Source organism: Petaurus breviceps, unplaced genomic scaffold (genome assembly GCF_028583685.1).
Source record: "Petaurus breviceps papuanus isolate PSGF00001 unplaced genomic scaffold, PetGlider_PUasm1.0 175, whole genome shotgun sequence".
Classification (NCBI taxonomy): Eukaryota; Metazoa; Chordata; class Mammalia; order Diprotodontia; family Petauridae; genus Petaurus; species Petaurus breviceps.
This window is the reverse complement of record NW_027185764.1, coordinates 492,938-518,764: the sequence shown is the minus strand read 5'-3', so window position 1 is coordinate 518,764 and position 25,827 is coordinate 492,938. Positions and strand designations below refer to the sequence as shown.

The window sequence follows — 25,827 nt, the reverse complement described above, 5'->3', positions numbered from 1 at the left end:
ATAGAATCCTAAGATCTGAGCGGTTGCTTTCTAAAGCACAAGCCAATTCTATTCAATAAAAAAATGGGAAACCTCAATATCTATTCCTCTAAAACACTGTAATTTAAGTTTGTGTTCAATGCCTTCAACCAATACCTGTATGTATCCATGCATATTTGGTGCAAAAATAAAAACAGTATAAAATGACCAATGACACATCAATCCTTTTTACATGTTTGCTTTATTTTCCATGTTATATAAAGTCCTTAAGTTGTACCTTTTAATGTTGTTAAATGTAAACATTTTGGGTACATGGTTTTTGGATAAATATTGTTTTTAAAAAAATCTTAGCACTATTTTACAGCGTTGAGATAAAAAAGAATAAGTTTTCCAGACTAAATTTTCCAGAAAGTTGATAGCTGAATGATAATCCAAGCTTTAAAAAAACTTCTCTGAATCTATGCTATATTTTAAAGGTAGCAGAGATGAATTAATAATATCTTCTGATGATAAAGCTGGAGTATATCACAATAATGCCATTTAGTTTCCTCCACACAGAGCAACCAGGATTTTTTCATAATCTCCCTTGGTTTCATCCTGTAAATTAAGAAAATATATATGAATATTACCTGAAAATAGCCATCAATCCTTTGAGGTCATCAGTAATTGTAAGATCATTCATTTTTAAATACCCCTGATACAACAGAAATTTAGCAAATAATTGTTTGTTGATTATTTCCCAGAATGGGCAAAGATGAGCGGATTCAGATTTCAAAGTGATTGAAACAGATAATGTTTTGTAATACCATCACATGATAAAATACAAAGCCATGCCTTATGACTAGAGGTAACATGATATCGAGCTAATCGTATCACATGTTAGAGTTGTTCATGATAGCTCATTAGAAACAGAGACAGTTATATTTCTTTGGCTACTCCTTTCTATTAGGTGGATTTTTGTCACTTAATAAGAAAAATATAGCTTGAATTAAACTAGTGCCAATTCTTTTAAGGAGCTCTGAAATTTATTCTGTCATGTGTTCCTTTTTCTATGCATCCATTGATTAAATCACATGGTTTTAGGTTTTTCTTTGTTTTAATCTGATTAATTATGTTCATGATCAATTATATTCCTTTATGCTGAACTATCCTTAGATCTCTGGTACGAATACAATTTAGCCATAGTGGATGATTTTGTAAATAATTGCTAGAGGGGTTTTTTGTCAGTTGTATTGATAATTTTAATTAATATTTATTAATTACATTGGTCCATAATTCTTTTTTTTCCCTTTTTTTTTATATTTTTAAGCAATCGGGGTTAAGTAACTTGCTCAAGGTTACATGGCCAGTTATTTCTGGGTGTGGTGCTGAGTGTCTGAGCCTGGGATTTGATCTCCAGGTCATCCCAACACTGGAGCCGGTACTCTTACTCGCTGAGCCACCTGGCCGCCCCTAAGCAATTGGGGTTAAGTAACTTGCTCAAGGTTACACGGCCAGGTGTTTCTGGGTGGGTGCTAAGTGTCTGAGCCTGGGATTCGATCTCCAGGTCTTCTCAACACTGGAGCCGGTGCTCTTACTTGCTGTGCTACCTGGCCGCCCCTCATAATTCTTTATTTTAGTCTTTCCTGAAACATAAAATAAGACAACTATGAGTTTGATAGGGTGCTTCCTTAATTTTTGAGAATATTTTGTGTAATTTAGTATTAATGGTTTTTAGGTTTAATAGGATTCATCTATAAATATAATTCTCATTCATTTATTCTTGAAACATCCTAGCTATACAAATTAAAAGAAATTACAATTACACCTCCCTTGTCTCCCCTTTAAGAAATGAAATTGAGACATACTTTAATCATTCACTGACAAATGCTTAGAAAATGAATCCATTTTCGGTAGAACCAAGCACTATTTCCCCAAAGTAAGCCTCCAAAAAATGCAATTTGGAAGATGGTTCCAACTGAACAACTAACCAACAATCCATTGCAGAACCACATGATCCCTTTATAGTCAAAAGGAATTAATTGTAATATTGAGAAACTACGAAAAGAAAAACATGTATGCACCAAACACTCAATTACTACTTTTTTTAATTTTAGAGATAGCAAGGTTCAGTGGAAAGGAAAACATGCTCTATATCAGGAGCTCTGAGTTTTAGTTCTGACTCTATCACTAAAGAACTGTTTGATATTTTAATTTCTCTATCTTTTTTTTTTTTTTTGCTTTTTGGAGGGGATTTGCAAGGCAATCGGGGTTAAGTGACTTGCCTAAGGTCCCATGACTAGTAAGTGTTAAGTGTCTAAGGCCACATTTGAACTGAGGTCCTCCTGACTCCAGGGTTGGTGCTCTACTCACTGCACCACCTAACCACCTATTTTTTTTTTAATGAAAAGTTTGGACTAGATGTTTTAAAATTTCTTTTTACACCAATCTATGATAAAAATCTCCTATTGAAGGCTAACATTTGTCACAGAAAAAATTTTATCTTTGATTCCTGTGACAGTTTCTCAAATGGACCCAAAATTCAACAAAATATCATTAAAAACTAGAAATATTTCTCCCCAAGAGTGAAAATTAGCCTGGGTTTCCATCAAATTGAAAAAGAAGCAATTTCTAAACAAAAAAATGAATAAAAATAATAATATTTAAGCATATATTTGCTATCTACTTGGAACAAATAATACATTAAGCCAAAACAGAATTGTCGATTGTCATATAATGTTGTAACAAGAAACAAAACATACCAGGATGGCTTGGCACAGGGAGATGCCGTACATCTTCTGATAGTATACCTTGATCTCGTTCATGTCGATTTCAGAACGAGAAACCATGATCCTGATAAGGTCCTTATGACGAGTTCCAGCCCCCTATTCAAAACAAATAACGGTCACTTTTAAGTCATGACATTGCCACTAAGTTGGGGTAAGGGCGGAAAGGCCTGCTGTGTTCATCTACGCCAATTCGTTTCTGAAAGAATTGGTCATACAGCATACACATATACAGATCACGTAGCACAGTAGACAAAGGGGTAGTCTTGGGGTTTGGAAGACACAAGATAGGACTGTATGTCTGATGCTAGTTGTATAACCTTGAACACATCTCTGTGTCCTAAAGGAAACAACTTAGGACTTCTCATGGCGCAGTAGAATGAACTCAGACTTGCAGAGAGAAGCCCTGAGTTCACAATCAATGCAAAAGAATCTGAGGTATGTTTTAAAAGTTTCTTTGGTTTTATGCTTCAAATCATCATTGACTTTTCTACTCCAAAGCCCTATACTATGTGAAGGAATTACCTTTTTATTCATATAGAGAATATTCATAGGTTCACAGAATGTAAGAGCTAGAAGGGAACTTGGAGATTATCCAGTCTAAGGGTTCTCAGAGTAAGATCTAGGAACCCATATGGATCTCTAAAACACTTTTATGATATCTGTGAGGTCAAAACGATTTTCATAATAATACTAAGACATTTTAATTTCTACTATGTTAAACATCAATAGATAGAGTCCTTATATATAAATAAAAGCACTTTAGAGAGTTCTCAAAAAGTGTGAAGAGTAGAAAGAGGTACTGAGAGCCAAAAGTTTGTGAACTTTTCTAGACTAGAGGGTCTAGTCCACCCTCTTCATTTTGGAAATAATGAACAGACTTATTATCATGGGGTGGATGAAGGTTGGCTCATAAACAGATCTACTCTTTGTAAAACATATCTATCTTCCTTCATACTTTCCTATTAATTTTTAAAAACTGAGAATATATACAAATACCTATAAATTGATATATATATTCATGTGTGATATGTGAATTGATGTAAGCAAATGAACATATATGCCTGTCCTTTTGTACACTGTTCTCTGATTAGCAACCTTTACTAATGAAGAAAAATAACAATTTTTTTCTATTGTAAGGTGTTGATATTTGAAGATAACAATCCCTGTGAGAAGAATTATGCAAAATGCAGAAAATAAGGTTTTGAGACAGAAACAAAAAAAACAAATATAATTATTCTATCCCTTCTAGTTGTAAAGTACAAGGCATATAATTTTTTTACAATCCAATTACTATATAATAAAACATAGAAATAGTTGAAAAGTTTTTTTTCCCCTTCTATTTCTTTCCTGAAGAAGAGGGTACAGGAAAGTCCATGAGAACTAAAAGATGAAGCCACTGAGTATCTGTTAAACATCCATTGATTTCCATTCCACTGGTTGTTTTTGGTAATTAGGGGAATAGACAGATCAACAGAAAGCAAATGAATGTAAGGGATACTGTGAACTTATTAGCCCAGTAAAAATCACCTAAGTCCAAAGCATCTCTTGTTTTTGTTTTTGTTTTTTTTAGCAGAAAGAAGGTTGTTGGAAATAATTTCTAAAAATCTAAGCAAAACATGAAATATCTGTTGCTCTCTGTGTTTCTTTAATTCAACTCTTGCTTTGTGGACAGTAGAAATACATAATTAAAAGATGAAATTTAATCACAGGAAAATTAGAATGCCAATAACCTTGATGGCACTTGTTAAAGAGCAAGGGCTAAGAGGAAGAAGAAAATGTCACAATTTTCATGCGCATTGGAATTTTATGCAATGCGCAAAGCAAACCAAAGTTTCTCATCAAAGGACTTTAATTACAAATTCAAGTGCACGATCAAAAATCACCCCAAACACGTCAAATCCAACTACAGCTTTTCAAAAATGTCAAATAAGTTTCTATTTTTCAATGAAGACACTGAATCAGACTAATGAAAGTTGCTCAGTTAAATGTATTTTTCCTCCCTGCAAGTACAAACATATCATTTCTTTACTTGTAAATAGTGAGACTTCCCCAAAGAAAACCCTTTAGTTAAACTGTACCTTCATGGCTTTGTGAAGCTTCTCAGCAAAGAAAGCTGGTTTGCTTGTGGCACATTTCACTGAGAGAGAAAAGAGAGAGTGAGAGAATGAATTAATGAAAGAGAATGAATATTTTATAACTGACATCCTTATCATAGGGTAAAAACATCATGTTGACATTATGGGGGAATGGTAAATGAGGATCTACCCTTTCCCAGATAGAGAATTATAGGATCACGGACTCTTAGAACTTGAAAGGACCTTAGAGGTGATCCGATCTAACCTGGAATAGCCAGAATGCTACAATATACCTCAAAGGCTTCCTTCTATCTACTCTTTTTATTTTATAAATACTTACTTTTATATATGTTCTACTCCCCTGTGAGAACAGGGTCCACTTCCCTTTTTCTTATATCCCTAGAACTTAACACAATGCCTGGCACACAGCAAGTGCTTTATTTATTTGCTAATTGATAAATAACTAGTCAGATGGTCATATGGCTTTTTTTAAGCTTTGTGTAGTAATTCTCCCATTGTAGCACATGGAGGCAAAACTGCCCTGTCATACTATAGATGTTTGGAAGACTCTATGGCATGAATTTTACTGGGCAGGTAAGAAACATATGATGTAGCAGCAGATAAAATCATCTCCAATTGAAGCTCATCAGTGATGGGGGGAAGGGAAGAACCCATCTCTGGTGGCAGTCTAATCCACTTTTACATAGCTTTAATTATTATTTTGCTGTTTTTTGTTTGCTTTGATTTGTGTTTGTTATGCTGTTTCAAAATGTGCTTTTATGAAGCTCCTCCATTCCCTTTTTTGCTACTACAGTAACACTCACTTTCCTTAAGGAAGAGATTAGTAGGTTTTAAAGATTTCTTAGCACCTAGCTGAGGCAATTTCCATTTGCTCTAACTGGGGGGAAACCAAGAGCATTGAAAAAGATGAGGAGCAAACTAAAAAGACTATATTTAGTAATGATAAAGGTAAAATGCAACCTGAGGATAAAAATCTAAAAGTCTCAACTGTACAAATATTAGAAAAGATTAGAGAACATTTATGTGGAGGACGTTGGACGTTTTAGTTAACAATAAGTTTAACATAAGTGAATGCACCATGTCAGAAAGCTGAAAAATAAAAGCTGAAAGTCTATAGTAATAGAAACATTATTTCCAAAACAAGGGAATAATAAATTACAATGGTTGCTAAGATCACATATAGAATACAGTGTTCAGCTCTAGGTGTCATATTTCAAAGACACTGAAAACTGAGGGCATCTCTATGAGGAAGACACTGAAATGATGTGATAGGAAGAATAGTCAAAGATTTCTAGGATGTTTAAGAAAGCAAACTTAAGGAGGATGTGATACCTGACTTCAAATATAAGAGGAGCTGCCATTTGGAAAATCGATTAAATTGACTATGTGGTTCCAGAAGGTAGCAGAATTAGGATCAAAGCAAAGCAGATTCAGGGAGATGGCTTATAGATCACAAGGTAAGGGAGCATTTCTATTGTCCAATGAAATGTCCTGCCTTATAAATTAGTAGTTGTCCAGCATCAAGAGTTTACAAGTGAAAGCCAGATGAACATCTATCAGGGATATTAAGCAGTGAAGGGATGGACCAGGAGCCAAGAAGAGCCGAGTTTGAATTTTTCCTAATGTCACTAGGGTGACCTCTGACAAGTCATCTAAACCTCTGTCTCCCTCTATTTGCTCACCTGTAAAATGGGGATAATAGCACCTACAACACAAGGTGGTTGTGAGAATTAAATGTGTTAATATCTATAAATCCCTCTGCAAATCTATTTAAATTCTAGGGGTTATTACTTACAGATTGGATTATATGAAACTCTAAAATTCCCTTAAATTTTGAGATTCTTTGATTCTAAGTTGATAGTGATCTCTTTACCAGGCAAGATTTGCGCATGCACAGTTTTCCCTAGAATCTGTCCCCTCTCAAATGGGAAGAAATTCTATAGCAACTTTTAAATCATAAAATAACAAAAACTTTAACCTCATTCCCAGAGTCGTTGATATATCATTTCCCCAAATCACCATGTATTTCTTTTATGTGTATCATTCAAATACTTACCTGTGAACATGCTATATCGCTCTGTTAGAGTGCAAACTCTTTAAGGACAAACTGTCTCACTTTTGTAGTGAGATTCCCAGTCCCCAGCACATTCCAGGAGAAAATGATTGAACTGAAACATTCCCCCTCCCCTAATCTACATTGTCTACTCTCAGCTATACTTGAGATAAAAGGACAATGTTGGAATTCTTATAAAGGCATCTCTTGTCAGAGGAAAAGAGGAAAGCTCTTTACCAAGAATGTGGGCCAGATTTACTCCAGCAGAACTTGAATATAATAAAAATACAATTTCTCTATAGAAGAATATTTTTAAATTTCAAACTATAGCCTATTTCAACTGCAGAGTCACATACCAATGGCAGTTAAGCAGTTCTCGATATCACCTTTCAGTTCCAGGTCCAATACCTTGTTCATGTCATGTTGGCTGTATTTGCAATACTTCTGAAACACTAAAAGAGGAAAATAAAATTGAGTTAAAAGATTTATCCCCTCACCCTCAGAGACAAACTTAGGGCCAAGAAAAGAAATGAACCCTTGTATGAGGGGAGCAAGAACCAGACTTGAGGGAATACAGATCACAAGCTATCTCATTATTAACCACTGAGAATGATGCAGACAGTTCACCTTCACTTATGACCCTAAATTCTTAATTCAAATCACACTGCAAGGTTACCAAATGGATTAAATTTGTGCTTTTAAAAATGCTACACATTCAAAAAAGAAGTCAGAAAATACATGGGAAAGACAACTATATAAAGGCCTCCATACTTGGAGTATTATGGGATATAGGAATGACCTTGAAAAAGATTTATTTCTTTTCATTTGAGAAGGAAAATGGGCTAAGAGTCCAGTTACAGATTTCATTTGCAAGATAGCAAGAAAAGAATGAATGTAAACTTGATAGTTTATAGTTCTCCAATATGGCTACACTGTTTCCAGGGAAGTTCTTCTCTGTATCCAGCTCTAAAAAAGTAATGTACCCCATTTCTTACCCTACCCCCTTCCAAAAAAACAGTGTCTTTTACTTACCACGGCGAAGATGAGGGAAGCTTCTTGTGGTAAGGATAGTATTGAATACATTCACATCAGTTCCTTTTCTTCTCTCTCCTGCTTCATATAAAGCCTGTTGTAAAGTAGAAAATAAACAGTAATTACTCCTTAAATGTTGCCCAAATGAAAATTTCAGAAAAAACAATCCAAGAGAGAAACTGGATTTTTTCCCATTTGGAGAAGTAGAAAGCATGGTATGCTTCCTGAGGGATTTCTCAATAGATATTTGTTCAGTGGTTACTATGTACCCAGCATTAATGGTAAAGGCTACAGAAGAATATCCTTTAATTAGTGGTGATAAGAGGACATTATCTGAAGCTTCGTTATTTTTTCAATACTTATTAACCCCAAAATGATACTGCTAATTCATAATTGTCCCTATTTCTAGTTCATTTAATATCTCCTCCTTGAATGCACATCTCATATCACAGATTATCACTGACTTTGAAACAATATAAAATTAACATTATGTGACCAATAAGAAATGTTTTTGATTAATGGGATTTGTACTAAAGTTTAATATTATCCTTTGAAAGTACTAGTGGAATCAGGAAGAATGCTTGTAATCATTTTATGAAAAAATATAGAGTAGTAAATAAATGCTTTCTTTCATTCCCTTATTTATTTAATATATAAGAACACAGTATAACAAAAATAATACTGACACTTGACTTTATATCTAGCCCCTTATGTTCATTACCTCTATGACTTTGGGCAAGTACTTAACTACAATGAGCCTCAATTTCTTATTCTGTGAAACGAAGGTGTTAAATTAGCTGGCCTTTCAGATCCTTCCAGCATGAGATTTATGATTCCATTTCTTGCCCCCCTGGAGCCCTGGACTCTGATCGGTAACCTTCCACTTTATCTTGAACAGTCTCAGAATCACATTACTTCTTGACTATCTCTAAGCTTTGCCTTACCCATCTCCCTCTTTCTCAACTCTACTTCCATGTATATAATACTGTTTTTCTCTATCAGAATGTTAGCTCCTTGAGGATAGGGACTTGCTTGCTTCTATTTGTATTAATAGTGATTAGCACGGGTCCTGACACGTAGCAAGTGTTTAATACTTTCTCCTCTCACTAATTCCTTCTTTATTAAAAGCACAGGAAGAATAAAGAAAAAGGAAATCATCAGATTTTAGTTAGTCTTTAATATTGGTCGGTCAACTATTGGCCTCCAAAAAAAAGTCATGAGGAGACACTCATACATAAAGAAAATTGGAAAATTCTATCCAGAAAGGGTAGCTACATCAAAAACAGGATATTAGAAAAGAAAATTCAGGGGCAGCTAGGTGGTGCAGTGAATAGAGCACTGGCTCTCGAGTCGGGAGGACCTGAGTTCAAATCCAGCCTCAGACACTTAACATGCACACAAAAAAACTAGCCATGTAACCTTGGGCAAGTTACTTAACCCCAATTGCCCTCCAAAAGGAAAAAAAAAGAGAGAAAAGGAAAGAAAATTCACAGTGATAAGGGTATCCTTACCCTGGCATCATTATCAGCCAGATCATCATTCACACCAACGTCCTGACTTCGGTCACCCTGGTGGAAGGGGAGAGAGGAAATGTCATTATTCTTCCTTTAAAACTTATTTTCTTCAACATAACCCAAAGCATTTTTATAATAATATTTTTCATAAAAATTTTAGGAATAACACATGAAGGAAAGAAGATAAATTTCTGGAAAGATTTCAAAATTATGGTTTGTTCTTTTCAAAAGGTGACATTCACTGAAGTTACTTAAATCAATCACATACCTTGGCCAAAGAAAGCAAAGCCTTCTGAAAATCTCCAGATGTATCGGAGGTGATGTCTTTGGCAAGATCTCGCTTAAGCTCTATATTGCAAGATTGAAAAATCAAAGAAGTTATATGTTAAATGAGAAAAAAATGTATCTTCCTCTACATAATAGTAGAACCAAAGTAAGTATGCCTTTGTATCATCAAAGTCATTTGTTCAGTAAAGCAGCAGTAAATGAGAGAATGCCACATTGCTTCATCACCATCAGAGACATTCAGGGGCTGGTTTACATTGCTAGCAGAATTAAACTGTATAGATACCCATTAAATGGGTAATCCATTCAGCAATATATGTTTTCCTTAAACCCATGCAGGCAAAGTGAGAAAAAAGAAATACTTTCCCATTATAAAGTGAGATGCTAGGATAAAATTCAGTTTGTATTCATTGTTTTTGGTTACATGAAAAAAAGATGGAAACACTAAAAGCAATATGATGCTAGAAAATACATAGACGTTGCAAAATACATGATAATGTGGAACCTTAATGGAAACTAGAGATGGGTATTTTTTTTTCATTTTGAACAGTTGAATAACAATCTTGCTCTTTGTGTTGCTCAATGATACCACTGTTCCTTCATTGAAAAAAATATTTTATTATGTGCACTGTTTGATACCAGATGAGGTACAAAAATAAATGTGATGCTAGTCCTGTCCTTGAGAAGATTATGATCAAGTAGAAATAATAAAATGTGTGTGTACATAAATACAAATTCAAATTATTTCTAAGTGCACAAAAGAATAAAATGCCAGGATAAAAGTTCAGATGCTACCTCAGACACTTACTAATTCTGTGACCCTCTGCAAGTCACTTAATCTCTGTGAGCCTCAGTTTCCTCATCCATAAAATGGGGATAATAATAGCACCCAACTCATAGGCTTGTTATGAGGATAGAAGGAGATAATATATGTAGAGTTCTTTGAAAACTCTAAAGTGCTATATAAACTTTAGCTGTTGTATTTGTTGTTAAAACTGGGAGTATTTTATGAAATTCCAAAAGCCTAAATTGGCCCAGGGAGGCCATGAACTTAAAATCCCTGGCATAGGATCACCCTAACTTATTTGTTTGGCACCAAAAGGCCCACAGTACCAGGTTTCACATGAGATCTCAAAACACAAGATTTAAAATTTCCTCTATTAAATTAGACTATAAACCTATTGTATGAGGAGTAATTATACATTCTATTTCCTTCAAGATATGCCACACAGAATATTGTGGTAGGTGTGGTCTCCAGGTAAAATCTTTTGGACTGCTGTGCATTGGTTCTAAAGTTGAGAGACAAAAGATGCTGAATAATACAGGGTACTTCCAGAGAATTCCTTGCTACGGTTCTGCTCTTTCATTAACAGAATATGATAAAGTAAAATTTAAAATTAAAAAAAAGAAATACATATCTGTTCTCAAGTCCTTACAGCAAGTAAATAATAATTTCTATTTTTCTTAATCATCCCTAGAGACATAATAATTTACCCATGTTTGAAAAGCCAAAATTAAGAATAATGTTACTTATAACCTCCTAGCTGGGTAATCTTGTAAAGGAAAAAGGAAAGTTGAGCCATTTTTCAGGCTCTCTTCAAAGAAAAAGCTCTCCTTCAGAAACCAGCCTCAAAACATTGGAAAGGAGTACACTTACAAGAACCCAATTAATGAATACATATATTTACTACATGACCAATTCCCTGCATTCAGTGTTGATTTCATTTGTCACAGATTTTAATTGTAAAAATTATTTTTTTGTTGTTTTTTTCTCAGTTTGCTTGTCATGATGCCTTTTTGTTTGCCCTAAATACTATACAGAGTTTACAAAGAATCTGTAACCACCAACAAATTTTAAATTTTAGGAAACATAATATTCTCCTTCTCATCTATCTCATTATGTTTGTATAAGTCACTGGTGACTTACCCTCTCTGTAGACTCTGTTGATTTCTCCGATTTCCCCATTACTTCTTGATGCCAAAATTTCAATTAAGGTGTCTTCATCTGTTCCAAGACCCTACACAAAATATATGAGGAAAGGCTTTATTAAATGAAGACAACTCTTTACTTTTTTTGAAGGTCCTGAAGTATATTAATTTTAAGTCTACTTTCCCTCCCCTGTTGTGAGAGAAATCTTAATGAGAAAGCATTTGGATAGGTAGGCATTACCATTAAATATACTCTCAAAGACCAGTCTTACAATATCATTTATTAGTATCTGACTTGTTTGGCTGGGTTTCTTCCATGATTTAGTAATAATGAGTTTTAATCATTATGTTCAAATTTTGTAATTTTGGAGGAGGGATTCCACATCCTTTTCAATGAAGCACTCAGACTCTAAAAATTCATAGAAACAGTTATTTAACTAAAACACATTCAGTGATCCCAGGTAAAAGTTGTCAGCAAGGAAGTTTCTAAAGCTTTTAGAAGTGAATTACTCAGCATAAAAAGCAATCCTTAAAAAAAAACATCCCAAAAGTTTCAGCACAGCCCCTCACTTTAGAAGAAAAGGCTTCACTAAGTCTTTTGACACAGTCTGCATGCTCCTCCCCTAAAGGACCCACAGCTGGATATAATTCAAACTTCCAGGCTTGTTTCATCATGTCCTGGTTCACAGCAGCCTGGGGTAGCAAGCTGCCTGGGTCTGTATCACAGTATCCTGGCCCCACAGCATGCACAAACATGTTATGATCACTGGAAATTTGGCAGGTAGAACACTGCCTATGTCTTGTATGTGCATAGTTATTTGCATTGTGTCACCTTGATTAGAATGTGACTTCCCTGAGGGGAGGGACCATGTTTTTGCCTTTCTTTGCATTCTCAGCATTTAGCACTGTGATAGTAATGGCAATTAAAGATTCCCCTGTATTGGCTTGGTTTTCAAATTGATTGTGTTAAAACCCAGAGTTTGTTAATCCCACCTGTGGGATGGGCTTGTTGATGTGAAAAGAAAGTCCTGAACTGGGAGGAGCTGGTGATGTAGATTTGGAGAGACAAGAGAGAGGCGGAAGTTCTTTTTGGAAGCAGCACCTCGTGGAGAGAGAGAGACTAAGAGATTGCTGGTGGCCGCTTTGAATTGCCCTGGACTTTTGAGACCTGCCCCCTGAGCTGCCAAGGACTGAGGAGACATGGCTGTTTTGCTGGTACTTTGTCTGTCTGTTTTGATGTTATTTTGCCAGATTTGTCCACTGGTGAAAGACTGTCCTGTTGAAGAAGTCCTGGAACCTGGCATTTGGTTAAGAAGGCCTGAGACTGTCCTGCAGACAGAGAGTGAATACTGTCCACTGGTGAGGGACAGTACTGTTGTTGCAGGGGTCTGGAGACTGTCCGGCAGACAGAATGAATACTGTCCACTGGTGAAGGACAGTGCTGTTGTTGCAGGGGTCTGGGAGCCTTTCTGTTGGTTCAGAAGCCCTGAAGAAGGATTTTCTTGTTGTATGTTTACAGAAATCCTGGGAGAGGGCTTTGCTAATGTGTTCAGGGGTTCTAGGACTGTTCTACAGACAGAGGATAAATTCATGAAGGGACTGGCAATGTATCTTATGGCCTTGCTAAGCCTTGTCTCCCCAGGAACTAAGATTGCTGAGAACTTGCCTCCTGTCAAGATGAAGAAAAGACCTCCATTTGGGTATTAAGTGCTGTGTTTAAACTTGATGTAACTGGGGTAGATTCAATTGTGATCCAGGGGTGGGGAACTTTTGACCTTATTGTGTTCTATGGTTGAGCAAATGAATGTATTTTACTTATGTTTGGAAACTAATCTCCATTTGAGAAGAGGGGCTTTGTGGTGGACTTAAGGTATAGCCTAGGGGTGGAGAAGTATTTAGAACAGAGACTTTGTAATTGATTGAATGATTGGAAGGTCCTGGGGTGGGGTAGTACTTGGAGATTATTTAATCATACTTAGTAAATGCTGTATTTTGAATGATGTCATGTTTTGATCTTCTCTGTTCTGGGTTTGTTACTGAATAAAATAGAGAGCACCTATGCTGGTATTTTGAACCTGGGAAGTTGCCTTCTTTTGGCATTATGTTTACAAGCACAGGGCTGGGAACATAATAAACACTTAGAAAATGTTTGTTGATCAAATTACTGATGCCACCGTCTGTGCATTATGTCCTGTAAGTTTGGCCAAGAAGGAGCACATCAGTTAGAGCTTTTGCAAACATCATCAATTACCTTCATAGCACCCCTCAACTGCTCAGCATCATACTGGGCTGGGGTTTTCAACAGAGCCAGGGCAACATCTTCCAGGTGGCCTGTAAGGCCTTTCTTCAGAGCATCCTCCAGGGGCTACAGAAAAGAATAAGTGGCAATAGTGAGTCAAGTTATGAAGCACCTTGCTATTCCTTATAGTTCTAAAGCTTTTCCCTGGGTAGGCCTAGGGGAAGCGGACAGCTACCTAAGCAAAGCAACCAGGTCAGACATTGTAAAGGGATTAAAGGTTAAGGAGGAATCCATAAACTGGCATTGACAAGTTAATAAAACACTTTCAGGCACTAAGGGAAGAAAGAAGCAACATTTCCATGAACCCTTCTTCAGAGGAATTGTAGATTGAAGTTGGAAGAAACCTTAGCAGTTAATCCTGCCCAGCACCTGCATTCTACAGTTGAGAAAGAGGCCTAGGAGGGGTAATGAATGGCAAAACTGGAAGAAGATCCCAGATCTCCTGATGCCAACTCCATTGCTCATTCTCCTATGCTTCATGTAGGGCAAAATGATCCATATGCAATGAAATTGTAAACAGTTACATTGAGAGTTATTCAAGCTGGCTACGCCTCATCTGAGACACCACAAAGTCTAAGGGTAACAGGGACTTCATAAGTGTTGTTACATTTATTTCAGGTGAGAAAAGAGAAGTAGTGACATGGCCTAGTAGAAAGCACAGTGGATTTAGGATAAGCAAGCGTCGATTTAAGTCTGAGCTCTGTCATTCATACTTGTACTACCCTGGGAGAATAATTTCCTTTCTCTTGGCCTCCATTTGGTCATCTATTTGAAAAAAAAAAAAAGAGGGGGGTAGTCTAGATGATCTATGCCTCCTTCCAGCACTAATGTTGTGTTGTTGTAAGAGATCAAATGTGTGCTAACACACATGCAATTTTTTTATAAATACACACACACACACATATATATATATAAATATATATATGTAACCTGTCCCCAAAAGTCTTAGTGCAATTTGAAGCTCTAAAAATTTCAGAAGTATCAAGGCAGCTAGGTGGCACAGTGAATGGAGCACCAGCCCTGGAGTCAGGAGGACCTGAGTTCAAATCTGGCCTCAGACACTTAACACTTACTAGCCGTGTGACCTTGGGCAAGTCAGTTAACCTCAATTGCTCTGCCCTCCCCCCCATAAAGGCCAAAATAATAATAATAATAATAATAATTTAAGAATTATAAATGTTATCATTACAAAAGCATTTTAAAAGCTGATTACTTATATTCTTAGATATTAATGTGCTTCTCATTAAAACTTGTCACAACCACCAACTAGTGCTAATCTAAATCATGCTAGTTGACCTTTGAACTTTGCAAAAACTTTTATCAGATGATGCTTAGTATCTTAAAGAAATGCATTTGTAAAAATAGCATTAAGATCACCTCCACCAACCCCCCCCCCAAAAAAATGACGTTTTGATGCATACGTGATGGTTTTGACCTTACAGGAAATAAATCTCATAGAGATAGATCAGATAACTAAGGTGGCCAGGCAAGAGAATGCCCTCTACTGATCCACCAGTCCGAAAACGCGGCATCCAGAAACTCATACACACAATGCACGACAGAGTGCACTGTTTTGTTAAAATGAAAAATAAAAATGTATTATTCCAAATGCACAAAACTAGATAAGAATAAATATTAAAATAAACTTTTAAGGTATGTTTTTTGTAGGTTTGTAACACTTATTTTTCTGTTATTAAAGCTGCACTAAAACTTTTGGGACACCAATGAATATTAAGCAAACTTGTTCCTTCCAGTTCAAATACTGGTGTCATTCACTCTTAAGCTGTGTCCAATTCTTTGGGACCCCATTTGGAGATTTATTGGAAAAGATACTGGAGTGGTTTGCCATTTTCTTCTCCAGCTCATTTTATAGATGAGGAACTGAGGCAAATAGGGTTAAGTGACTTTCCCAGGGTCACACAGCTAGTAAGAGTCGGAGGCTGGATTTGAAATCATGAAGATGAGCCTTCCTAACTGCAAGCCCAGTGATCTATCCACTGCACCACCTAGCTGCCCTCAGTTCCAATAGTGCCTTTCAAACAATGCTGGTAAAATGTACTTTTATTTAGGCTCTTCATTTATTACAAACGAGATTCTTGCCAGGGAAAGAGGATACAAGTGTGACCTGGTTCCTCTAATCTTTGCTTTTGAACTTGAATGTCTAAAAGTTAAATTATGGTTGTTGAAGACTAATTATCTGCTTACCTTGGCTTGTGTTAGACTATAAATGTGCTTAAAAAGTCACAGGATCCTAGAACTAGAGGCAGAAGTGACTTCAAAGGTGATCAACCACCTCATTTTACAGATGAGGAAACTGAGGCTTAGACATATTAAGTTAATTGTCTAAGATAACACAGGTAGTAAAAGGAAGAAGAGGCATCCTCTCACTTCATAGTTAGCTTTCTTTCCCTTATAAACTCAGAGTTTCTAAGGCTAAAATTAAGATCTTGGACTCAATAAAAAAGTTTTGAGTTTACCTTTCCTTTTTCCTGGAGGTATGCTTCTTTGATTTTCTGACGTTGAGCATTGTTTCTCTTTGTTAAGATATCAATGATGGTTGCTTCATCTACACCTAAAAATTGATGGACAACCACACTTTCAGAATTATGTTCTTATCTTAGATGTTATTGGTTAGGTTGTATTTGCTATAATGTCAAAATGGCAGATAAACAATCTATTACATTTTCCTCTGGAGGGAAAAAATCTCTGTTAAACATTAAAATATGGATTGGATTGTTTTATGAAGTCAATTCACTACTTAGACTTGTGAGTTTCAGTTATACTCAACAAAGCTACTAAATTCTGAGCTATTTTAGATTATGTTTTATCTTAACAATTATTTCCAGAAGTCATAGAACAAAATATGTAGCTATATTCATCAAAAGAGTAATTAAATAGTAGATAGCCTCAAAAATATTCTTCTTTTAATCTTTAAGGCATGTTATGGGAATAGTTTCCTGGAGTTAACAGATAAAACTCTTCCAACCTATTAGAAAAGCAGAGATAGAGGATGAAGATTGGGCTTATGATTTCATAGGCCAATGAAACTCTCCGGTAAGGAAATTCTCTCTACCAATGCTGGTTGGCCTTTTCTCTTGAACTTATAGTGTCAAAGGGCTATCTAGAGCCCTGACATATTAAATGACTTATTGAGGTCACACAGCCATGTATTTATTAGAGTCAGGATTTGAACCTAGGTTTTCATAGTTTTGAGACCTATTATATCATTCAACCTTTCCTTAGTAGGAAAAGGCATAAAATAGCTCCCTCTCTTCCCCAATTTGTAATTCTCAGACAGAGTTGTGGCTGGACGGCAAGGAATAGAGAAAAGAAATTTCAATCCTGATTCTTTTTCTCTCCAGCCCAAACTTGGATCAGAAAATAGGTAGAAAGGAAGAGTAATGTTATTCTTTCTCATACCAACCCTTAAGAACCCCTCCAACTTTAGAGCCAAATCTGAAACCACCAATAAGAAAGAAAGCATCTCCTAACTATTAATAAACTCCAACTTTATTTCAGCTGGACATCCCTCAATTTCGAAATGGAAGTAGAATTGTTCCCCCATTTGTTTCAATTCAAATATATACTTATTTATGGCCACGTTGGTGCTAGGTACTGGGGAAAAAAATCTTTCTGATGATTCTTACCTTTGTGGATCATCGTTTAAAGATTATGTATATACACATTTTCCAAAGGGGGATGTTCTGATAGCACATAATTACCTTTCACAGTTAGAGCTTTATCCAATGCAGCAACATCAGAAGACGGGTTGAAGTTAGTATGAACTGGTGGCCTAGGTCCTCCTTTTGACTGCACAGTTTTCTAAAGAGGAAAGAAAAATAAAGGAATTTGTTTCTAAATACCCAGGTTTGAGTGAAATGTTGGTAGCTAAGTACATCATTTCTTAACTGCTCATTATGTGAGTGCTATGGTAAGGCATGGTGCAAAGCACTGTGGGCAAATATAAAGATATGAGGCAGTGCCTCCCCTCCAAGAACTCTCATTCTAATGTGGGAATCCAAGTAAAGAAGAGTGGAACAGGAGGTGGCAGAAGGCACCATAGGTTTAATAAACCACGAATATCTATACTTACAACATACTCCTGTTCTTCATTGTCTATAAACCAGGCCTGTTTGAGGAATTCTGCTACCATAGCCATTTTTAAAGAAGTATCTGAAAAGAAAACATAAGTAAAAGTTAAAATTAAAGGAAAGTAACTCTTAGATAGTATTTTCATGCTCATTTTCCTAGAGTATTTTGCCATAAATCCAACTGTAACTGGTAGTTGAGGTAAACTATATGCTACACAGCTTTCTAATCACCCTTAACTTTGATAGAGGTGAGTTGCTCTATCAGAAGACAGAGAATCAAAACAAGAAAAATCAATCTTATCTATCACAAAGCTCATGCACTTCTTTCAGAGGCCCTTAGAATTGCACTCAGTGTAGATCCTCATTGACTTATCGTTGTGATAATCTGGAATATCTACTTTCATATCTACAAAAAACTATAAGTTGAATAAAAGGAGGTGAGGAAGTCAGTCTATTAGAAGCACATACTCTGAGAGTGAGACTTGAAAGCAAACCTTCGTGGAAAAGTCAGAACATTCAGCATTATGTATAAACACATCCCCATGAATGCATATACATACATAAATGAATGCGTATACATATGTAACACATAGTCCCTTGAAGGGAATGTATTATTCTAATAATGATATTTATATATATATCTACATGAGTTCTATATACACCTACATATATATGCATATTTTATATGTATGCATGCATGTTTGTATATATATTTATGATACATACAGTATATATTTATAGCACATATTATACTAAAATATACTATACATTACATAAATATTGTACATATTTATAATTATGAAGCAAAGGTTAAATTATCTTTGATATATTTCAGGGAGGCAGAAATGCACTTTGTTTTCTTTCTATCAAATGACTGGAATTTTTTAATTGAACATTTAGATTTATTTTTTAAATAAAAAAATATCTTTCATTGTCTGCAATATTCATTCATGCAGAGTGTCTTATGCCTTGAAAATACTTGAAGAACTTAGGATTTCATTTTGAGACTGTGATTTTTTGGTCCTCTGACCTCAGAACATTATTAACAGCATAGCTTTTGGAATTTGGAGATACTGAGAATGTAAGTGACTTACCCATGGCAATACAGTCAGTATGTCAAAGGATCCAAAGATTTAAAGTTGGAAGAAATTTTAATAGTCATCATGTCCAGCTCCCCCATTTTACAGAAACGTATGATGGCTGAGAGGTTTAGTGACTTTCTCAGAATGATGACAGAAGCAGAATTTGAACCCAGATACTCTGACTCCAAATCCAGCACTCTTTATTAAAACACTGACAAAACCCTAACTTTGTCTTTAACACAGAAATAAAGCTTCTCAGTGCTTCACTGGTTCTCATACCAAGACAAGCCAGTCCCTTTGCAGATCGACTGTTTTCATTGTAAAGTGTAAAGCCTCCCCTGCCACAGGAGCAACAGCAATACATATCTCTTCTCTTTAATAAGTTTACTGAACAATCACTGTCTACTAATCCTAGGATATCTATTGCTGAATATGTTGATTTCTAGAGATTAGTGATGCTTCTATATTTGCATGTCCAGAGAGACCTTTGTTCAGTTTTTGCAGTGAGGAATATTTGGACAAGCAAATAATTGCTTTATTAAGCAATATTAAAGCCAACCAGATAAACAAAGAACACCTTTTAAGTACAAATTGATATAAGAGCATTCCAGAAGAAACATTTTAATAGTGTTAGACAACTCACTTTAATATAATAGACCTCAAAATTTTTCAAGTTTTTAAAACGCTAATTGTTTTCTTTCTAATTGCTGTCTCCTCTCACTATATAATGAATGCATGTTTCTTAAGCTTGAGAAGAAGAGAAACTTCTGGTGGTGCTAGGGAATCATCCTAATGACATACCAAGACTAGAACATAATTCAAATATGGCAAGCCATCATAATTGCAGGGCCTAGGGCATTTTGCAACTCAATTGTTGATGTAATATTTCCACTTGCATTTCAAATTCCTTTAAAAATGAAAGCATGTGTTCATTGGAGACTGAGTCAGTAAGTGGAAAGTTTCTAACAGCACTTAGGGGTGGATTAAAAAAATCTTTCAGCCTCTACCCTGTTATTTCTTTCCTGCAAGAATCTCCCATACCTACCTACGTAAATGAGAAAGACAATCTTATCTTTCTACAAATAGCAAACTATGGGAGATTAACTCCTGAAGATGTGAATGACACCCTAATATTTTTGGAAAATCATGTTTTTCACACATATGGAATCACAAAATACTGTAGCTAATTTAATTTTTCTCCATCACCCCAAAATCCATCAGCACCTAACAAAGCTCCTGTCACACAATAGGAACAAAAGTGATAACAGCACGTCCAGATTTGCTTTAAAAATATGACCCCATTTTATCTTCACAGTAACCCTGAGTGGGAGGTGGCATTCTTATCTCATTTTACAGATGAGGAAACTGAGGTTTAAGAAACTTGATCAGGGTCACACAACTAATTAGCATCTGAGACCAGATTTGAATTCGGGTCTTCCTGGTTCTAGGCCCAGTGCACTGTTTATTTACCATGACACTTAGCTGCTTCCCTGTAGCAGGCATTTTAGTGCTTACTGATTAATTGATATAGTGAGAAGACTACACTATTAATTGCTAAGATTTCTGTTTTGAGCAGGTAATCTTATGGAAAGGAAACCTACAATATGATTTCAGTCAAGTCACTAAAACTCTGGCCTTTGTTCCCTTGAACTACAGGATTATTTAGTTAGCTAATGGTACAGCAGGGACTCAGGTCTCTGCACTCTCAGATTAGTGTTCTTACAGGGGGGAAAATACTACCTATGTTTCAGGTTTATTTCAAACACAAATCTTGTTTTGAAGATACACACAGCTGCCAAAGTAATCATACCAAAGCATAAGTCTGATCATGTCAGCCCCCTTTTCAAGAATCTTCAGCAATTTCCTGTTATTGCTACCAGGAGAAAACATAAATGACTTTCATTGAAATCTAAAGCCCATCACAATCTACCTCCACTCTACCTTTCAAGATTTCTTTTATATTATCCTCCTGCAAATACTCTTTGTTTCAGTCAAACTGATCTAATTGTTCTTCCCCAAATTCTGCCTTCCCTTGATATACCTCTGGCCTTTCTGTGTACTATCCCCCAGCCTGGGAGAAAGGAGGGGGAATGAGTGAGTGAGTGAGTGAGTGAGAAAGAGAAGAAAGAAGGGAAGGAGAGATGGTCCTAATCTGTGATTTAATCCCTTAAAAAAGCTCCTCCTGGGGTGGCTAGGTGGCGAAGTGAATAGAGCACTGGCCCTGGAGTCAGGAGGACCTGAGTTCAAATTTGGCCTCAGACACTTAACACTTACTAGCCATGTGACCTAGCCTTGAGCAAGTCACAACCCCAATTGCCCTCCAAAAAGCAAAAAAATAAATGAAAAGCTCCTCTTAAGGGCATCAAGGTGACACAGTGAATAGAACACAGGCCCTGAAGTCAAGAGAACCTGAGTTCAAATTTGAACTGAAACACTTAACACTTACTAGCTCTGTGACCTTGGGCAAGCCACTTAACCCCAACTGACCTGCCTTCTCCCCTCCAAAAAAAAAAAAGAAAAGAAAAGAAAATTTCTCTTGTGGAAACTTCATTCCTTGATAAGGCAGATAACACCTTTAATTTATGGTCTCAGAATCAAGTTCTTTGGGACATTGAGAGAAGTTAACTAGTTAAATGAGCTGTCTGAGGTCATACAGATGGTATGTATCTGAGAAAGGACTTGAGGTCAGGTCTTCCTGACTTTAAAGCCAACCTTCTTTCTACCAAGGCATGCTGTCTCTCATGTTACCTTGTGCAATCACTCACCTTACCATCACAGGCACTTAATAAATGCTTGTTGAATTGGAAAATGAAACTGGGAGGTACTCTGTTCACCTGATAGAGATTTCTAACAACTTACTCTTCTTCAGGGACCTCTTAAATAATTACACATTATAACCTTTAGCAAAATCATTAGGGGATTAGATGATGAAGTCATTACTAATTACCTGTTAAGTATGAACTTAACGAGATTTGAACACCCCACCTTCCAAATGAAGCAGTAGGCATGGTTAAACCAAAATTATACTATTAAAATATGATTAAATCCAAATTTGACCACATTTAAGTTATTTTCAACATGAATCTTCCAAAAGTGAAAGTAGAGGAAGATTTTTAAAAGCATCCTAAACTTAAACTAATTAAGTGCTTAATTATATACATGGTATTTAACTATTAGAAACTCTTCTACTAAATGTTTATTAATTTAGCATTCACACAAGGATTTCAGCAATAATCTCTGAAGGAAAGTTTGAGATAATGGATAGCCCCAACCTAATGCAGCCCTAGTACTTCTAAGTCTCAAAACATAAGAAGTTTCATTGAGATTAGGCATTTTAAACTGGAAGGACACTTCAGAGATCACTTAATTCAAATATTCTTTTGTGGGGGAAGGGATTTGCTCTGGGTTTTTTTGGAACAGGACCTGTAATATCAGGAACTCCCTCTACCAATGCAAATTTGTTAGAGACTTAAAAACTTGCAGGCACCACTAAGAAGTGTGAGTCACACAACTAATATGTAGCAGAGTCAGGACCTGAACCCAGAATGATTTTTGAACCACTATGCCAGGATCCCTCTGAGAAGATAAGAAAACTGAGACACAGAGAACTTCAGTAACTTGCCTACAGTCAAAAGGGTAGTAAAAAAAAAAAAAAAACAGAACTAGGATTTACAGATACAGTTCCTCTAAATTCTAATCCAGCTTTCTCCCCATTACAAAAAAGATGCCTCCATGATGACTCTTTTCTTCTTACTTGCTCCACCTATTAATTTCTTCAGAGACAGTGGTCCCTAGAATGAGGAAGGCTTTAGAGGCCCCAGCTCCAATTTTTGCAGGGTACACTATTACAGTAAACCACCCAGGAAATCATCTCCTTTTTTTTCTTTTTTTTTTTTTTGTGAGCAATTGGGGTTAAGTAACTTGCTCAAGGTTACACGGAACTGGATGTGGTGCTAAGTATCTGAGCCCAGAATTCGATTCGCAGGTCATCCTGATCCGTGGGGCTGGTGCTCTTACTGGCTGTGCTACCTGGCCGCCCCTGAAATCATCTATTTTCTTTCCCCTCAAGTATGACATAAAGCAATCCAGAAACAGGTTAGCCCATTAACTACCTAGAAAAGGAATGTGACCACACCCTTTAAAAAGAAAAGTGGTGAGAAGCTTAATGTAGCTTATGAAGGACAAATAAAACAAAAGCATGACTTTCAAAACGCCTTAATTAGAAACAATTACTGCTTATTGTGAACTCAAATTTGGTCAACTTTCGGCATCCAGCTGCAATAAACTAAACTATGAATGCCTCCTCTTGTCACAGATTCACTGAAAACCGCAGGCTCCCTCTTCCCTTCCCCTCCCTTTCCTGTCCATATAAGGTATGCATAGCTTTGGTCGAAACTCATAACTTGCAGAGGAAGAGGAAAAAAAAAACCACCCTTTTCCATGGTAACTGACCAGAAAGTGAAGAAATCTAATGCCAAATAATCTAATCACATGCCATTCTTTCCTTTTTATTCTTTTATCCAGTGAACAGCAAAAGTAAACAGTGTCATTAATTTCAACACATTAATTCTGAATATAATTGCATAAACACTTTTACCAAAAAAACTTTTAGAAAACATCAAGTCACACCCACCTCTTCTGTAAATTCCAGAGCCAGCTGCTTCTAAGAGCTAAGCTTTAGGGGATAGGGGATTTAGAAAAGTTCTTTTTTTTTTAAGCAATAGATGGCTCCTAAGAAGGAAATAAAAAACTCACCTTTTTCTTACTCTCCCAAACAGCTAATGAAAGAACCTTCAGCAAAAGTTTCAAGCTGGAAGTGCAAAACCAGAGCTGGCAATTTTTATATGTTTGGAAGGACTGACCACACCTAGCAACAAACAAGTAGTACAAACTCCAGTGATTGGCTGCCTTTTGTCTAGGACGTGACTAAGTCCTCCCCCTAAACAAAAAGCAATCAGGCTTGCAAAGTTAGCCAGCTCATAGCTGACTGCTCAAAGAAAAAAAAAAAGGGAACAGATTAGGAATGATGAATATGTCATTTAAAGTTTTTCTTATATTTTCTTTTTACTTTTGATTTCTGCTTGACCATGAAAAAAAAAAAGATTTCTACATATGCAATGTTATAGAGGGAAATCCAGAGACAATCCAATTCCAAAAATATTTATTCATTGCCTACAATGTTCAAACCATTATGGTATAGATTGGGGGTACAAAGAAAAAAAGTAAAATGTCCCTGTTCCTAGCTTATATTCTACTAAGTTCTAAGATTTGACAGTTGTGCATAGCCTGGAAAGTCCACATATAGAAGGTATGTAGTCCACAATGGGAAAAATACTTGATGAGGAGTCAAAGAACTTAGGTTCAAATTCCTGCTCCTCCCTCCTACCTGGATTAATATCTCTGGGCCTCAGTGTCTTTATTTGTAAAATATGAATTTTGGATTAGATGACCTCTACATGTGACTACCAGCTTTCATTCTATGATTCTGTTTTAATCTCTGCAGGATGAATGTGAATGCCTCTACAATTTATCAGTTCTCTTGGTTCTGACTTCCTTTCCAAAGGAGCTAGAGAAAGCTGTTGGAGCCATCCCTTAAAGTGGCAGGTTAGAAGCAAGAATCTAGGGCAAAGGCAAAAAGATTATCTATCAGTATTTCTCAAACTTCCGTAGTGAGATAGAACCGTTCAGTTGAAACTAAACTTTGGCATAAGTTTCATGGTAAAAGTTTCTGAAATTAGTATTTCAATGCTTTTTAACAAACAAACCAAGATTCATTTAACACATCTGCACACATGCCTACTTGAGGTATTTCAAGGTTCCTGAAAGCACAATTTAAGAAACATTGCTCTTGTGTTTACCTGCGCTCCAGTATCCCAACTGCAGAAGTGAGACAATTAGCAGATAGATTTTCTCTCAGTGTCGTTCCCAGCCATAGGTAAGAAGCTTAGAAAAGGGAAACTGGTTTGTTGTCCTCTCCCTGAATTTCCCCCATCACCCACCCCTGCCATGATCAGTTTAAATTTAAACTATCTGTCATTTGAGGCAGATTATAAAATTCAACCACTCTCCCCCCCAAAAAAGAAAAAAAAAAGCCTAGGGATACATGGGGGGGGAGGGGAGATCATTCTTTTTATAGGCTTTACTCGGTTTCTTTTTTTGTTTTGTTTTGGTTTTGTTTTTTGCCAGTAGGATTTGAAGAAGAAAGGTTGACCTGTAAGGTAGTTCAATTCTGTTTGTGCCAGTTTTTTAATTTCTAAATTATTGTAGAAAATGAGTTTTGTAAAACTCTATAATGCCATAGTGATAAATTGGTTTTGCTGTTTCAAACAAATTTTTCTTGACTGCATATCTGTACAACACTGTACTTATGGCATCATCCTTTGAGGCCTTGCTTCCTTTGTTTCAGGCTCATATTTTGTTAATATTAATTTGATCCTGTGACTTTGATTCATGAGAAATTTTCTGTCTATTGAAAATGGTGATCGCTATATTGCATCTCCACCTGAAAAAGCTTAAGGAAGTTATCTACAATGCCATGATGTCATCATTCTCATCAGGAAAAGGTATGTCTGTGTAATGCCTTTTGTATGGATTTGGTTAAATGGTAACTCTAAAACAAATGAATTCTTGGCAATTTTGTAAGTGTGCAATTGAATGTGAACAAGGAAGTAGGATTGTAATGTGTATGAAAGGATGATG

At 36.1% G+C, this 25,827-nt stretch overlaps 1 protein-coding gene across 1 annotated transcript; it reads right to left on the bottom strand.

The window, feature by feature from the left end:
• Nucleotides 1-201: 201 nt before the first annotated feature.
• On the bottom strand, nucleotides 202-24,040 carry ANXA1 (annexin A1). The gene is made up of 13 exons (XM_069084604.1): nucleotides 23,884-24,040; nucleotides 18,049-18,128; nucleotides 17,678-17,777; nucleotides 16,433-16,527; nucleotides 13,908-14,021; nucleotides 11,655-11,745; nucleotides 9,711-9,790; nucleotides 9,440-9,496; nucleotides 7,929-8,022; nucleotides 7,253-7,348; nucleotides 4,826-4,884; nucleotides 2,721-2,843; nucleotides 202-576 (listed from the first exon to the last, which is right to left on the bottom strand). Exons 2-13 carry the CDS (start codon nucleotides 18,112-18,114, stop codon nucleotides 520-522), a joined length of 1,032 nt encoding a protein of 343 aa, XP_068940705.1. The 5' UTR covers nucleotides 18,115-18,128; nucleotides 23,884-24,040; the 3' UTR covers nucleotides 202-519.
• Nucleotides 24,041-25,827: the final 1,787 nt, after the last annotated feature.

Coding starts and splice junctions, on each gene's coding strand:
- ANXA1 (XM_069084604.1), bottom strand. CDS start 18,114: ATGGCTATGGTAGCAGAATTCCTCAAACAGGCCTGGTTTATAGACAAT. Junction 11,746..13,907: donor AGTTGAGGGGTGCTATGAAG/GTAATTGATGAT, acceptor TATTTTGTGTAG/GGTCTTGGAACAGATGAAGA. Junction 9,497..9,710: donor CTTTGCTTTCTTTGGCCAAG/GTATGTGATTGA, acceptor CCCTTCCACCAG/GGTGACCGAAGTCAGGACGT.